General features: G+C 37.5%; 1 protein-coding gene across 1 annotated transcript; it reads left to right on the top strand.

Annotated features, from left to right (window-relative positions):
- Positions 1-521: 521 nt before the first annotated feature.
- Neurod1 (neuronal differentiation 1) lies at positions 522-4,016 on the top strand. The gene is made up of 2 exons (XM_047542719.1): positions 522-644; positions 2,221-4,016. The coding sequence occupies exon 2, from the start codon at positions 2,232-2,234 to the stop codon at positions 3,300-3,302; it is 1,071 nt and encodes a 356-aa protein (XP_047398675.1). The 5' UTR covers positions 522-644; positions 2,221-2,231; the 3' UTR covers positions 3,303-4,016.
- The last annotated feature ends 10,266 nt before the right edge of the window (positions 4,017-14,282 follow it).

Raw genomic sequence — 14,282 nt, 5'->3', positions numbered from 1 at the left:
TTCTGACTTTTTCACTTATGCCTTACTTCCCGCGCGAACGCAGGCTACTTTTTCTAATCTATACCCAGTCATCTTTAGCTTTCCCGCTCCCTTCCCTCAAATCCGTCCCCTCTCTATGTCCTCTTCCTTCTGCTGCCTGAAAGGGTTAAACTCTCCTGCGGGTAAAAACAGGTCCGCGGAGTCTCTAACTGGCGACAGATGGGCCACTTTCTTCTGGCCACAAAGGGGCCGGAATGGAGCGCTCTGCGGCATACAAATAGGCAGGTCACGTGGTTCCCGGCTCTTGGCTGGACCGGGAAGACCATATGGCGCATGCCGGGGAGGAAGAAGAAGGGGAGGGGGTAAGGGGTAGAGGGTGAGGGGAGCGGTTGTCGGAGAAGGGCGGGAGAAGAGCAAGGCTGAAGGGGAAGTGGGGGCGGGGGCAGGGAGCGTGCAGCCTGGACGCGTGCGCAAGTGCCTGGCGCAGGGACCTGCTAGCTGCTCAGCTCGTGGCCCCGCCCGCTCTCAGCATCACTAACTCGCCTATATAACCTGAGCACCAGCGCAGCCGGGACACGAGGAATTCGCCCACGCAGAAGACACGGCGTACGGAGGCCCCCAGGGTTATGAGACCATCACTGCTCAGGTTCTACTAACAACAACAGGTAATCACAACATTTTTTTTTTTTTTTTTTTTTTTTTGCTCGAGAATAAAAGCAGTAATTGAAGACCTGATATACCTACACGTTCTGTATGTGGGCATTTGGGAGTGTGTGCATGTGTATTGAGCCCAGTATCCCTCCCCATAATTGCCCACAAGTACTCACGAATAATGAATCTCTGTGTTTAAGTACCCCCTGCAGGCTTTCTAATTAAATTTTTAAATTTTTTAATAGTATAGGAGCTTCTTGGATTAAAAAAATAAACAGTAACTGATTATTTGCTGGCGGTAATTTTTTAAAAAGTCCTAAAAGCAAATAATTATTTCACTTGCTCACTTATTTTGGTAAGAAAAGAAAAGGAAAGAAAGAAAAAGAAAAGGCACCTGCTCCCAAGATTTATTTTGTGCTTATGTATTTTATGCACATCGGGAGGGTCAAGCTATCTTTTCAGTGGATGACAGAGACGTGGGCACCTTGAGTATTCACATCCTTGAAAATAAAGCTGGGTCAGAGTTAGTTTAGTTGGGGAGTGGGATGGAGAAAGGGAAAGGAACCACTACTGCTACCTGTTACTGTTCCAGAGGCGGCCAAGTCCCCAGCATCCACTGCTAGAGCCAAAAATTCAGTTGTTATATTAAAGGCTTTTTATATTCCCTATCAGAAGCGGCAACTTGGTCATTGCCAATCGCTGACCATTATAATTACTCAATCTTTTAAAGGGAGGTTTGAGACGAACTTTGAAAAGCCCCAATAAAGAGCGGGCGGCCCTTTCAATGGGCTGTTTATTAGAGAGGAGCCTTCAGCACCTGATCCCCGGCGTGTGGGAGAGCGCTCTGCGCCGCGCCCCCAGCCCTCGCCTAGTTGCGAGAGCTTTTGTACAAGGTGGAAATTTAGCGGAGGGTAAGGAATGGGAGGCGAGAACAGAAAGGCGAGAGAGGAATGGACGACTCCTGTCCACGTTTGTTGTAAATGTTTCGTTGTTGGTGGAATAATTTTATAGAAACTACTTTTCCTCCCCTGTGCATTTGCTCTTCAATCTCTATTCGATATAATCTTCTTAAAAATCACTGCCAGTGTTAGCAAATTACGTAATCGCTCTACAACTTAAACCACTAAGTACCAAGAAGCCAGAATAGAGATGGTAACAGAATGTGCGATTTTCAAACTCGCCATTTTTGTGGAGTTGAGTGACTTTGGACACCTGCAGATAAACATGAAGTTGCAGAAGTGTACACTCATTTCCACACACATTATCCTGTTGGGAAATCACCATAAACACAGTTGAATAAATCACTAGGAAACATAAATGCGTGAATGATATGCACATATACACATCCTGCACCACCATTACCCACGCCCAGTCCTGTGTTCTACGTACCAGCGGGGCACATACAAGCCATTATGAAACGCAGCATTTAACTTTCCTCAGAGGCATCCATTTTGTAATGGACTGGTACTTCTGATCACTTGTATTTGTACAGGACTAGGGAGTGGGAGCTGAAGGCTTATTTATCTAGCTTTTGAGTGTGGCGTTTTTCTCCTTTTCTTTCTGCTTGCCTCTCTCCCCTGTTGAATATAGGAAACTGAAACATGACCAAATCTTACAGCGAAAGCGGGCTGATGAGCGAACCTCAGCCCCAAGGTCCTCCAAGCTGGACAGATGAATGTCTCAGTTCTCAAGACGAGGAACACGAGGCAGACAAGAAGGAGGACGACCTCGAAGCCATGAACGCCGAGGAGGACTCCCTGAGGAACGGGGGAGAGGAGGAGGAGGAAGATGAGGACCTGGAAGAGGAGGAAGAAGAGGAAGAGGAAGATGATGATCAAAAGCCCAAGAGACGTGGTCCCAAAAAGAAGAAGATGACCAAGGCGCGCCTGGAGCGTTTTAAACTGAGGCGCATGAAGGCCAACGCCCGGGAGCGGAACCGCATGCATGGGCTGAACGCGGCGCTGGACAACTTGCGCAAGGTGGTGCCCTGTTACTCCAAGACGCAAAAGCTCTCCAAAATCGAGACATTGCGCTTGGCCAAAAACTACATTTGGGCTCTGTCGGAGATCCTGCGCTCAGGCAAAAGCCCTGACCTGGTCTCCTTCGTACAGACGCTCTGCAAGGGCCTGTCCCAGCCCACCACCAACCTGGTTGCGGGCTGCCTGCAGCTCAACCCTCGGACTTTTCTGCCCGAACAGAATCAGGATATGCCCCCGCACCTGCCGACGGCCAGCGCTTCCTTCCCAGTGCACCCCTACTCCTACCAGTCTCCGGGGTTGCCCAGTCCGCCCTACGGTACCATGGACAGTTCCCATGTCTTCCACGTAAAGCCGCCACCGCACGCCTACAGCGCCGCGCTGGAGCCCTTCTTTGAAAGCCCGCTGACTGACTGCACCAGCCCTTCCTTTGATGGACCCCTCAGTCCGCCGCTCAGCATCAATGGCAACTTCTCTTTCAAACATGAACCATCCGCCGAGTTTGAAAAAAATTATGCCTTTACCATGCACTATCCTGCAGCGACACTGGCAGGGGCCCAAAGCCACGGATCAATCTTCTCGGGAGCCGCTGCCCCTCGCTGCGAGATCCCCATAGACAATATTATGTCCTTCGATAGCCATTCACATCATGAGCGAGTCATGAGTGCCCAGCTCAATGCCATCTTTCACGATTAGAGACACGTCAGTTTCACCATTCCCGGGAAACGAACCCACTGTGCTTACAGTGACTGTCGTGTTTACAAAAGGCAGCCCTTTTGGTACTACTGCTGCAAAGTGCAAATACTCCAAGCTTCAAGTGATAAATGTATTTATTGTCGTTACTGCCTTTGGAAGAAACAGGGGATCAAAGTTCCTGTTCACCTTATGTATTATTTTCTATAGCTCTTCTATTTTAAAAAAATAATAATACAGTAAACTTAAAAAAAAAGTGCACCTAGAATTTGGTGTAGCTGTATTCAGATCATATTAATTATCTGATCGGGATAACAAAATCACAAGCAATAATTAGGATCTATGCAATTTTTAAACTAGTAATGGGCCAATTAAAATATATATAAATATATATTTTTCAACCAGCATTTTACTACTTGTTACCTTTCCCATGCTGAATTATTTTGTTGTGATTTTGTACAGAATTTTTAATGACTTTTTATAATGTGGATTTCCTATTTTAAAACCATGCAGCTTCATCAATTTTTATACATATCAGAAAAGTAGAATTATATCTAATTTATACAAAATAATTTAACTAATTTAAACCAGCAGGAAAGTGCTTAGAAAGTTATTGTGTTGCCTTAGCACTTCTTTCTTCTCTAATTGTAAAAAAAAAAAAAAAAAAAAAAAAAAAAATTGCACAATTTGAGCAATTCATTTCACTTTAAAGTCTTTCCCTCTCCCTAAAATAAAGCCCAGATCCATAATTTTCAAGAGAATGAAAAAAAAGAGATACATTCCTTATCAAAACATATCAATTCAACAATTACTTGCACAAGCTTGTATATACATATTATAAATAAATGCCAACATACACTTCTTTAAATCAAAAGCTGCTTGACTATCACATACAATTTGCACTGTTTTTTTTAGTCTTTTACTCCTTTGCATTCCATGATTTTACAGAGCATCTGAAGCTATTGATGTTTCCAGAAAATATAAATGCATGATTTTATACATAGTCACACAAATGGTGATTTGTCATATATTCATGTAATAAATCTGAGCCTAAATCTATTCAGGTTGTTAATGTTGGGATTTATACCTATTGTAGTCAATTAGTACAGTAGCTTAAATAAAATTCAAACCATTTAATTCATAATTAGAACAATAGCTATTGCATGTAAAATGCAGTTCAGAATAAGTGCTGTTTGAGATGTGATGCTGATACCACTGGAATTGATCTGTACTGTAATCTTGTTTGTAATCCTGTATATTATGGTGTAATGCACAATTTAGAAAACACTCATCCAGTTGCAATAAAATAGAATTGAAAATCAGACCAATTGTTATATTTCTTCCTAAAGTAATTTTTAAAGAATAAAATTATTCTTAGGGTAAATATTTGCTTTATTTGCTGAGTTAAAAAATACTAAACATTATTTGTAGAATAAAGTAAAAAAGAAGAAATTACTATGGTATATTTTCTAGTCTTTTATCTTGCTTAGGGAGTCACTAGTTCTTTGTAGGTAATGAAAAAACCTAACTAATGTTTCATGATTTGGATTATAGGGTTGCAGGATGAGTGGGATGGACAATGTGTTTTTGTTTTTTTGTTTTGTTTTGTTTTAAGCACCTTCACTTTTAGGTTGTATTGTTCCTATTCTTTTAAATGATTGTTACTTGTTTTCTTCTAATTTTTTAAAGGTGAATTTAGTTAACTATTAACAAGCAAGACATAAATGAATGCCCTAGTTTAGTTTGTCTACACACTTGAAACATTTAAAAACTTAACTATTTTTTTGGTACTATGTTACCTGTACATTTTCCTGAACTGAACAGGACTCTTGCAATACAGTACTGTCCCAAACAGAAAGTTATACCTTTAGAAAATATCAGGGGGAAATGGTTCAATTAATTGAAAGACTCCAAGAAGAAATGGCACTTTATAATTGTTCTATAAACAATTGCATTGATTTCAATAATTTTTCCAGAAAAAAATGCCAATGAATTATGTGTACTTAAAAAGACATTGTTGGGTCTATGTTTCAGGAAAGTGTAATTGTTTCCCATCCCCCACTGGGATGCTGTGCTCTTGTTTCATAAACATAACTCACTAGAAAAAAAAACTTAGAGATAATTTTGTTCATTGTTAAGTCCACTTACAAACATAGTTTGGCATTTCCTGTTCTATGAGAAATGACTGATGGTCATGATTCCTAGGGAATAACATTTTGGCAATTGTTGTCTGGCTCTTTGGCGGTGCTATGATTACTGTCATTAGTAACTCCATTGTTCCTCCTTGGATTTGGATGCCACATTGGTGACTACCTCCCTTCCCAAGCTTGTTCCTTTAATCTTCTTCTCATTGGTGATTTAAGGGTTCCAGAAAGCTGACCTCATTTAGCAAGCTGCTCCAGAAAAATGTGAGTAATCTAATGGACAGGAACAATTAGCCATACTAATAACATTGCCAATGGGGCTGCATCAAGCTGTGACAGTAGCAGTAAGGAATATTTCAACATTAAAAAAATGTTTGAGTGTAATTTAAAATATATCATTTTAACATGTTTTCCATCAGCCTTCATCACATGACAGAAATACATTTAAGTTAGTCCCAACTTTATCCCAAATGCAGCAATCTTATTCCAAGTGAATCAGAGTTGTTATTTTGGAATCAAGCTGTTGCTTCCACTATCCCGGATTGTTCTCACTATTCTTACTCTAAGAGACATAACACTGATACTTAAACAATGCCAGCCTTCCAGCATAGATCATAAAGTGAACATTCAGATTTGATCTTATCTATTAAGCAGCTCAATTTCACCTGTAAATAAAAGTAGATACCTTCATGCAAGCTTAAAATTGTTGGTGTAGTGAACAGGAGGAATAATGAGAGAATGACATTCCAAGGATTCTAGTTTTTAAAACAGCAAGAGGAGAAATCTAGACCATGAATTTCTTTGTCTCTTTTTTTTTTCTTTCTTCTTCTTCTTCTTTTTTTTTTTTTTTTTTTTTTTTTTTTTTTTTTTTTTTTTTTTTTTTTTGGTAAAGTAGAAATGATGACTGAAACTTAGGTTTGAGTGTTTTTTTTTTTTTTTCTTATTGCTTGCACAATTTCATTTTAAAACATGGGGATTCTTTCAGTCACTCAAGAAGTAACTCACATGCCACCATCTTTTATTCAAAGGCAGGCACAGATGTTCCTTCTGCAGGGGAGGTTTTAATTTATGAAAATGATATTGTTTATGCATGAATGAACTGCATGCACTCTGCATAACACATAGCACTTCCATCTGATCAGAGAAATACCACAGAACCAGTGCCAATGTCAGAAACATATTCTACAAATTTACTCACTTAAATGTTTAATGAATATTTGGAAGACATTTTCATACCACAAGAAACCTTTCAAATGATCTTCTTTCCTTTTATGAATGGATACCCATATTTAAAAGAGACTTTTATAGTTTTTACAATTGACTAATGCATACATCTAGCTAATAAGAAAATGTTTTGCTGACTAAAAATCAACCAAAATGGAAATGCTGGCAACTTTGGCTTTATTAGGAAAAATATTGTTTTTAGTTTTGCTATATGATGCTTTTTACAAGTAATATGTAGTGTCTCTCCTTCCTTCATCTTAAGCAATTACTATTTCTATAAAATAAAATACTTAGACCTATTTATTTAATATTAAATCCTGAGAGTTAATTCCAAAAGAAACTGATATTTAAAACCTGTAGACAATTTCATAATATGATAAGAAATTTGGCTAAATATTTTAACTGGTGTATATGTCTATTGAATAGGAATACTATACATAACAGATTTCATTTATATCATCAATTGCAATTATACAGTATGATCTATCTACTTTAAATCCTTAAAAGACAATTATATGCAAATTTAAATGAAGGTTTATAATATCCTTGGAATAGTATACTAATTTTAGGTTTACAACATGTCCTAGTAAAATAACATTTGAAGCAAATTTTAGGGGTTGTAATTTATTGATTTTAAAAAGATCTCCCAATGTTTTCAACATTTGAATGTCTATATATATTTTCATAAAATTAATACATTTTCTGATTGAAGCTAGCAATTACTAAAATAATATATGGATCATTAGCTAACAGTTTGAACCAAGCTGTTTTATTTCTATAATTATACAAGAAATTTAAAGTGAAAAATCTATTAATTAATAAAACTAGGTTTCAAAACATGGGCTGTTTTGTCCTAATGGAAAATGTAAAATAGCAAAGCTATTTCTTAACTTACACTAAAACCTCCTCTCTTCTCTTTTTCTCTCCATCCACTACCACTTATTTCATGGAAACCATCTGAATAAAATCTTTAATTCCAGGGTCTGATGAAAAATAATACAGCCAATGCAACATCTTGTGGAACACCAGGACCGAAAACTCTTGTTACCATTGCAAAGAGGAGTTCTGGCGTCAGATGCACAGTGATTTGTTTGGTGGCATAATCACTGGCTCCTGGCCAGACATTATGTTTCAGAGGACACTATTGTCAAGAACCATTCAACTAGAAATCTGCACTGTATGCACTCAAAAGTTGAGATCATCTGCCTTCCTATGTCAGGAAGAATTCGTGCTGGCAATTGACTCATGGACTCTCTTCACACACACTAACACTTGGTTCAGTGGCTCTGATGGAATTAACTGTGTAGCCAAACTAGTGGCATTGACAAGACAAGGCCGCCATCTCTGGGGACTTCTGGTTAAATTGCTAATTTTAAAATGTCTTAAAATATGGAATATTATGTTAATGCTGGACTAAATCTTCAGATATGTGGATTTGGCCATCCAAATATTCTTGTGCTATTTATCCAACTAATTTAGAGGTAGAAAAATAGTGACAATATCCATCTTTGTAGATCCCTAGGTTTGGAGCAATCAAAAAGGATGGATCTGGTTATGAAATTACATTGAGAGATAAGCGAATAAGTATAATCTAGCAATAGGTAATAAGGCAATTTAGTGTTAACAAATTAACCCTGCTTTAGATTTTCATGTCTAAGGACAACTAGTCAGAAATATGGCCTCCCACAGTTACTAGATCTGTGCTAAGTGTCATGTCATTTACACATGATATCATCAAAGTTGCCATTGTGCCTTATTTTACAGATGGGGAAACTGCAGGAGGCTGGGATGCCTAGATATTTGCATCCCTGACTTCCTTTCTACACGCAGGTTCTTTTTCCAATTCTATTTCCTCAAAGAAGCTTTTTCTGATCCCCATCTAATGTAGTAACCACTGTCAACCCCACCCACATAACCAAAACATTACCTTCCCTTTTTATTCAGAGCCTTTATCTATACAGTGCTACTTTGTGTTTTTATTTGTTCAGTTCATTTTTAATCTAGCTGCCCCTATAGAATGTGGTCTTCACAATGATAGGATCCTTGTCTTTTTTTTTTTTTTTTTTTTTTTTTTTTTTTGCTGCTGTTATTTTGGTGCTTAGAAGACTTAGGAGAGCTGCCATAAGTATTAATTTCTAAAAGAATCAGATAATTCTAATCTGATGCCAAAGCCTGTAGCCTTAACCACTATGCTATAAATCAAATCAATTGAGAATATAGAGAATCACAGACTCTCAGTTTCCTGAATGTTATAAACTTTAATTCTATAAAAAGAGAACCATTGAAACTAATTTCTTATCGTGCTGCATGGAACTGAACTCCCTCCTCCCTTTTCAGGATTAGTAATCATGATTTATTAGTTATCTTTTCTTTAGGTTGATATCAACTGGTTAAATATAATTTTCAATCAAGATAAAAGAACTCAAATATTACAGGCCTTTTCCAGACCATGCCTCTTTTTCCCCACTCACTAAGCATTCTCTTGAATGCACGCTACCCTTTTCCTTTCTTTTCATCATTCTTTCAGCAATTGCTCTTGTTCTATTTTTAGGGGTATATAAAATTACCCTGCCTATGCTTTATACTTTTAATTGTTCAGTGTATACACTTAGCACAATAATACTGTTTTTTCAGTGTTCTCTCTCAATGATGTCAGTTGGAGTTTCAGTGATGTCAGTGAAGGGTTATTACAGTGCTTAAGAGAGCTGTTAATTCCTTTCCACTGGTGTTAACAGTTGCAGTGCTGCTATGCTCATAGAAAGGAATATAAAGTCATAATCTGATGCAAATTGCAAATACATGACCAAGTAATATTCACAGCCAAGAGCAGAGAAGATAATAAAGTGTTCTAAAAAGATGGGGGAGATTACTTATTGTTGACAGATAACTGAAGAGTCTTTATTTCAGCCAATGACCAAATATATAGTAAACAATAAGAAATGCATATAAATTACAACTAAATCTAAGTAGTGATATTAATTATCACTTTTTTTTTTTTGACAGGGTTTCATTACATTGCCAAGACTGGTCTTGAACTTGCAATTCTCGGGCCTCAGCATCCGAGTCACAGGGATTTCAGGTGTGCATTATTTTGCTCACCTGGTCTTGCTTATTTTGTTACTAAAAGAATTTCTTAGTTGCTATTTGTATATTTTAAAATGCCAACATGAGGTTTTTGGACAAAGGAACTCTATTTTAATGCTGCTTTGACTCAGATTAGCATATTGAAATGAAGTAAAGAAATCTTTTTCTTCCCAGGGTTTCATTTTTGCCTAATTAGTTTCAAAACTCAGAGTGGGAGTCTGCTCATGACTGTCTCCTAGTTTTTGATGCTTTTATCTTATTTAAATATATGTTGTCAAGGTGTGTGTGTGTGTGTATGTGTGTGTGTGTGTATATATATATATATATATATATATATATATATAGAGAGAGAGAGAGAGAGAGAGAGAGAGAGACAGAGTTGAGTATTATGACTCATCTCACCCCTCTTCTACCTAAAAATCCAGAACCTCATAATGTGACCTTTTGGGGAAATATCTTCTTTCTAGACATAATTAACATGTAAGATGAAAATTAAGATGAAGTCATGCTGGATTAGTGTGGGTCTTAAACCCAATCATTGATGTCCTTATAAGAGGACAGGATATGCAAATACATAGTATGTAAAAAAAAAAAAAGGGGGGGCATGAGGAGATGAAGGCAGAGATTTGGAGCAACTGTCTATAGACCAAGGGACTGCAGGGATTATGGGTGACCACCAAACACTAGGAGACAGGCATGAGCAGACTCCCACTCTGAGTTTCCAAGAAAGAACTCACCCTTGCTTACACCTTATGTTGGGTTTCTGGTCTCCAAAACTATGATACAACACTTTTATGTTGTTTTAGGCCACTCAGTTTGTGGTAATTTGTTATGTCAGCCCTAGCAAGCCGATATGTATGTTAAGTCTACCATAAATTGATATTAAATATACAAAAATGTAGGGAAATTTGTTCAAAATCTTTTTAAAATATCACTGTGAACATGTAATAACATGATAGATAACTGCCATATCTGAATGAGTACCAGGTTTGATATTTGAACACATTGCCCAATAATAGCTGTTTAATAAGCATCCAAATTACATACAAGAATTTTTATTCATATGAATGAACTTAAATTGACATCTAGATTTAACCAAGGGTGACTTAAAAAATCCCTATTCTAGGTTTTATAAAAAGTATCAAATATCAACTTTCATTAAATCTTCACATGAAAAATGCCACATATATTTGATTTGTGGGACAGCATGTATATTAATAAATATAACTTCTGAAAAGACAAAATTTTGAAAACATGTAAAATTATATAATTGTTAAAAAATAAATGCAAAGTGCTGTCACTTCTAAAAGTTCTATTTCTGTTTTCAGGTCTTTTTGGGCCTTGAGTCAGTACTCATAAGCTTAAAACCCAGAGGCTGAGACTCTAACATCAGTTTTGAGGCTCTACATATAATTATTTGACTATTCTGATTGGTCTAAACACAAGTTGGTATTTATTTTCTTTGAAGGTATTCAGTTAATCAGAAGTGGTGTTACATATACTTGAATTCTGTCATATCTTAAACTTTGTTTTTGGATGGTTGGTGCCTCTGTCTCTTATTTGTTTTCTTTCCAGTTCCCTGTTCACTCTTACTCATGTGAACATGAATAAGAACATAGACAAGGGAGAGAAACTGTTTCTTCTTTATATTATTTGAGTTGCTGAATCTAGTCTTTTTTCAATTAAGTTTTATTTTTAAAGCCAGTTTGAGTTGGATCTTTTTTTGGATTTTTTTCCTTTTTTTGTCACACACAATGAGAATCACCTGATAAAAGAGAGACTAATTTTATTGTTGCTTGGTCATCTTCATACACTAAGACGAAAAAAAAAAAAACACTGAATCTAGGGAAGATGAAATCGAGTTAAGATGTGGGTATGTTGAGGAAAGTGTTGGGTAGTGTAAAGGATAGACCATCTAGCACAGAGACAAACGATCACATGAAATAAGAAGGATACTTCTTTTGAGAGATGAGTCAGGATGAGAGAGAGTATTTTAGGAGAAAATGTAAGAAAGTAGCAGGAATTTATGCTAGTAAGCATGAATTTATGAAGAATTTCATAATATAATTTCATGAAGGTAGAGGCATGCTCAACCTCTAAGTGAGATGAAGTTTGTCAACTCTTTGTCACTGTGACCAAAATAGCTAAAGAGAATAACTTGGAGGAGGAAAAGTTTATTTCAGACCATGGTTTCAAGTTCTGACTACATGGTCAGCCAACTTCAATGTTCTGGGTCCAAGTGAAGCAGAACATCACTGCTCAGTTCACGGCAGCAGGGAAACAGCAAGAGAACAGGAGGTGCCAGGGACAAAATGTAAACCCCAAAGACACCCCTGATGACCTACTTCCTCAAGCCATACCCCACCTGCCTACAACACTAGTAACTACCCGGTTAATCCATTAAAAATATTAATCCATCATAAGGATCACTTTAGTGGTTAGGTCACAGCATATCCTGCATTAGCACAGTAGCTTTAGGGTGACACTTCATACCAAAACCATTATGGGGTTGAGGGAGAACACCAGAGGGTTAGACACTTTTCTCTGGGGACCAGAAAGGGAGGTTTCATAAAGACCAATCAATACTAGTACAACAGGGTTTAGGGCCAAGCAAAATCAGAGACCATGATATTATAGTAGTTTGTAGTAACCACAATCCATGTTGTATAATAATAGCTTTCAGTGGCCCATACTTCAGTTTGAGAAGAGCAGATAGAAGTGGTATTTTATGAAATTTTGACAAGAGGGATGAAAATGCTGGTGAGAGAGAAGTTGAAGTGATATAACATGGGGCCCAGTAAAGAGGAAGTGAATCCATCTGTTGGATGGACAAAGATGGCCCCAGCAATTCTACAGTAACTTGGAAGACAAAAAAATACCCAAGGAACTTACAAATTCAGTTATGGAGATTTTCAGCAGAATATTGCAATTGCTAAATGACTTCTTTTTGTCACAAAAGAGTGTTTTTCAAGAGAGAAACGAGCAAGCAAAATGTAGAGGTAGAGGACTCATGATGGAAACCCTGGATGGAAAAATATTGCAAAAGCAAGAAATGACCTCAAAGTAAAGATGAAAAGTAGGGTGCTTCCAGCTGAACTTGTGTCCAATCAAGCTCCAATCAAGGGTGTAGACAAACACAGCTTACCTGTGCAAAAAAGTTTCTATGAATCTAATGAACATATACCATAGTAACCTGACTCAAACCCAAAGTAGATAGGGACCAGTCTTGAAGAGATTTGTGGGAATGACTTTTGTATAATATGATACTTTATATACTACATTGCATATGTTTGCCTTCTGTTCTCTCATACAATACTTCTGACACCAAATGTCTGGGAACTTTCTTACCAACCAGTTTTCCCATTTTTGGTGGACACTGACTGGATAGCCTACAATTTAACATAATTCTAACACTACTCAGAATCAGTGCAGAGCCACAGGCTAATGGTTCAATCCCATCAGACTGCCCTCCCCTGCAGATGTCATTTGCAAGTCCAGGTTTCCTGTACTCCAAACTGACAAAGCTACAAATTGGAGGGAATGCCCTCCTCAGTTCCATAATTTGCTAGAATGGCTCAGAAGATTCAGGGAAACATTTACTTATACTTACCAATTTAGTATAAAGGATGCAACTCAGGAAGAGCCAAATGGAAGAGAAACACAGGGCAGGTATTAGGGGAAGTTTTCACATCTTCTCCAGGTGCACGGCCCTCCCAGACCCTCATTGTGCCACTAACCCAGAAGCTCTTTGAACTCCTTCCATTATGGGTTTTATGGAGGTTTTATCATGTAGGCATGATAAACTAAATCACTGACCACTGGTGATTAATCAATATCTAGCCCCTGTCCTCTCTCGGAAGTCAGGGATGAGGCTGAAAGTTCCAACTCTCTAATTACATGATTAGCTTTTGGGTAACTAGTTCCCTATTCTTAGGGGTTTTGCAAAAGTCATCTCATTAACATAAACTCAGATGTGGTTGAGAGAGGTTTGCTATAAATAACAAAAGACATCCTTTCACCTTTATCTCTGTGCAGCTATTTCAGGAGTCAGGTATAAAAGTCAAATATTATAACAAGAAATGTTCCTTTGGTTCTTATCACTTAGGAAATTACAAGGATTTTAGGACCTCTGACCAGAAGTCAGGGATGAAGATCAAAAGTGTTTTCTTTTGTATCACATATCATACACATTAGGATGTATATGTGTGTGATAAGCACATATATGCATATATATATATCATAAAGAAAGTTCACGAAGTACCTAAAGAAGTTGTACTATTTGGAGTAAAGGATATAAACACAAATCAAAATTAAATCAAAATTAGGAGAAGTCTCTGGACCTTCAACTTTTTATGGATAGAAAGATGGTTGAAAAGCTATTCAGTTACAATCATGCAACGCTTACTAAAAATAAGAACTAGGTAGGGGAAGAACCAAAGCCCAGAGGCTGCAGCCAAAAACTGCTAAGGATTAGGGAACCACACCCAGGGAGCAGAACTGGATGCCAGATAAGAAACATTTCTCTTTCTCA

The sequence above is a fragment of the Sciurus carolinensis genome, chromosome 3 (genome assembly GCF_902686445.1).
Source record: "Sciurus carolinensis chromosome 3, mSciCar1.2, whole genome shotgun sequence".
NCBI classification, from domain to species: Eukaryota; Metazoa; Chordata; class Mammalia; order Rodentia; family Sciuridae; genus Sciurus; species Sciurus carolinensis.
The sequence above is the reverse complement of the archived record's forward strand: the minus strand, read 5'-3'. Positions and strand labels throughout refer to the sequence as shown.

Bases quoted from the DNA above. Each gene is read 5' to 3' on its own strand.
- Neurod1 (XM_047542719.1), top strand. From the start codon at position 2,232: ATGACCAAATCTTACAGCGAAAGCGGGCTGATGAGCGAACCTCAGCCC.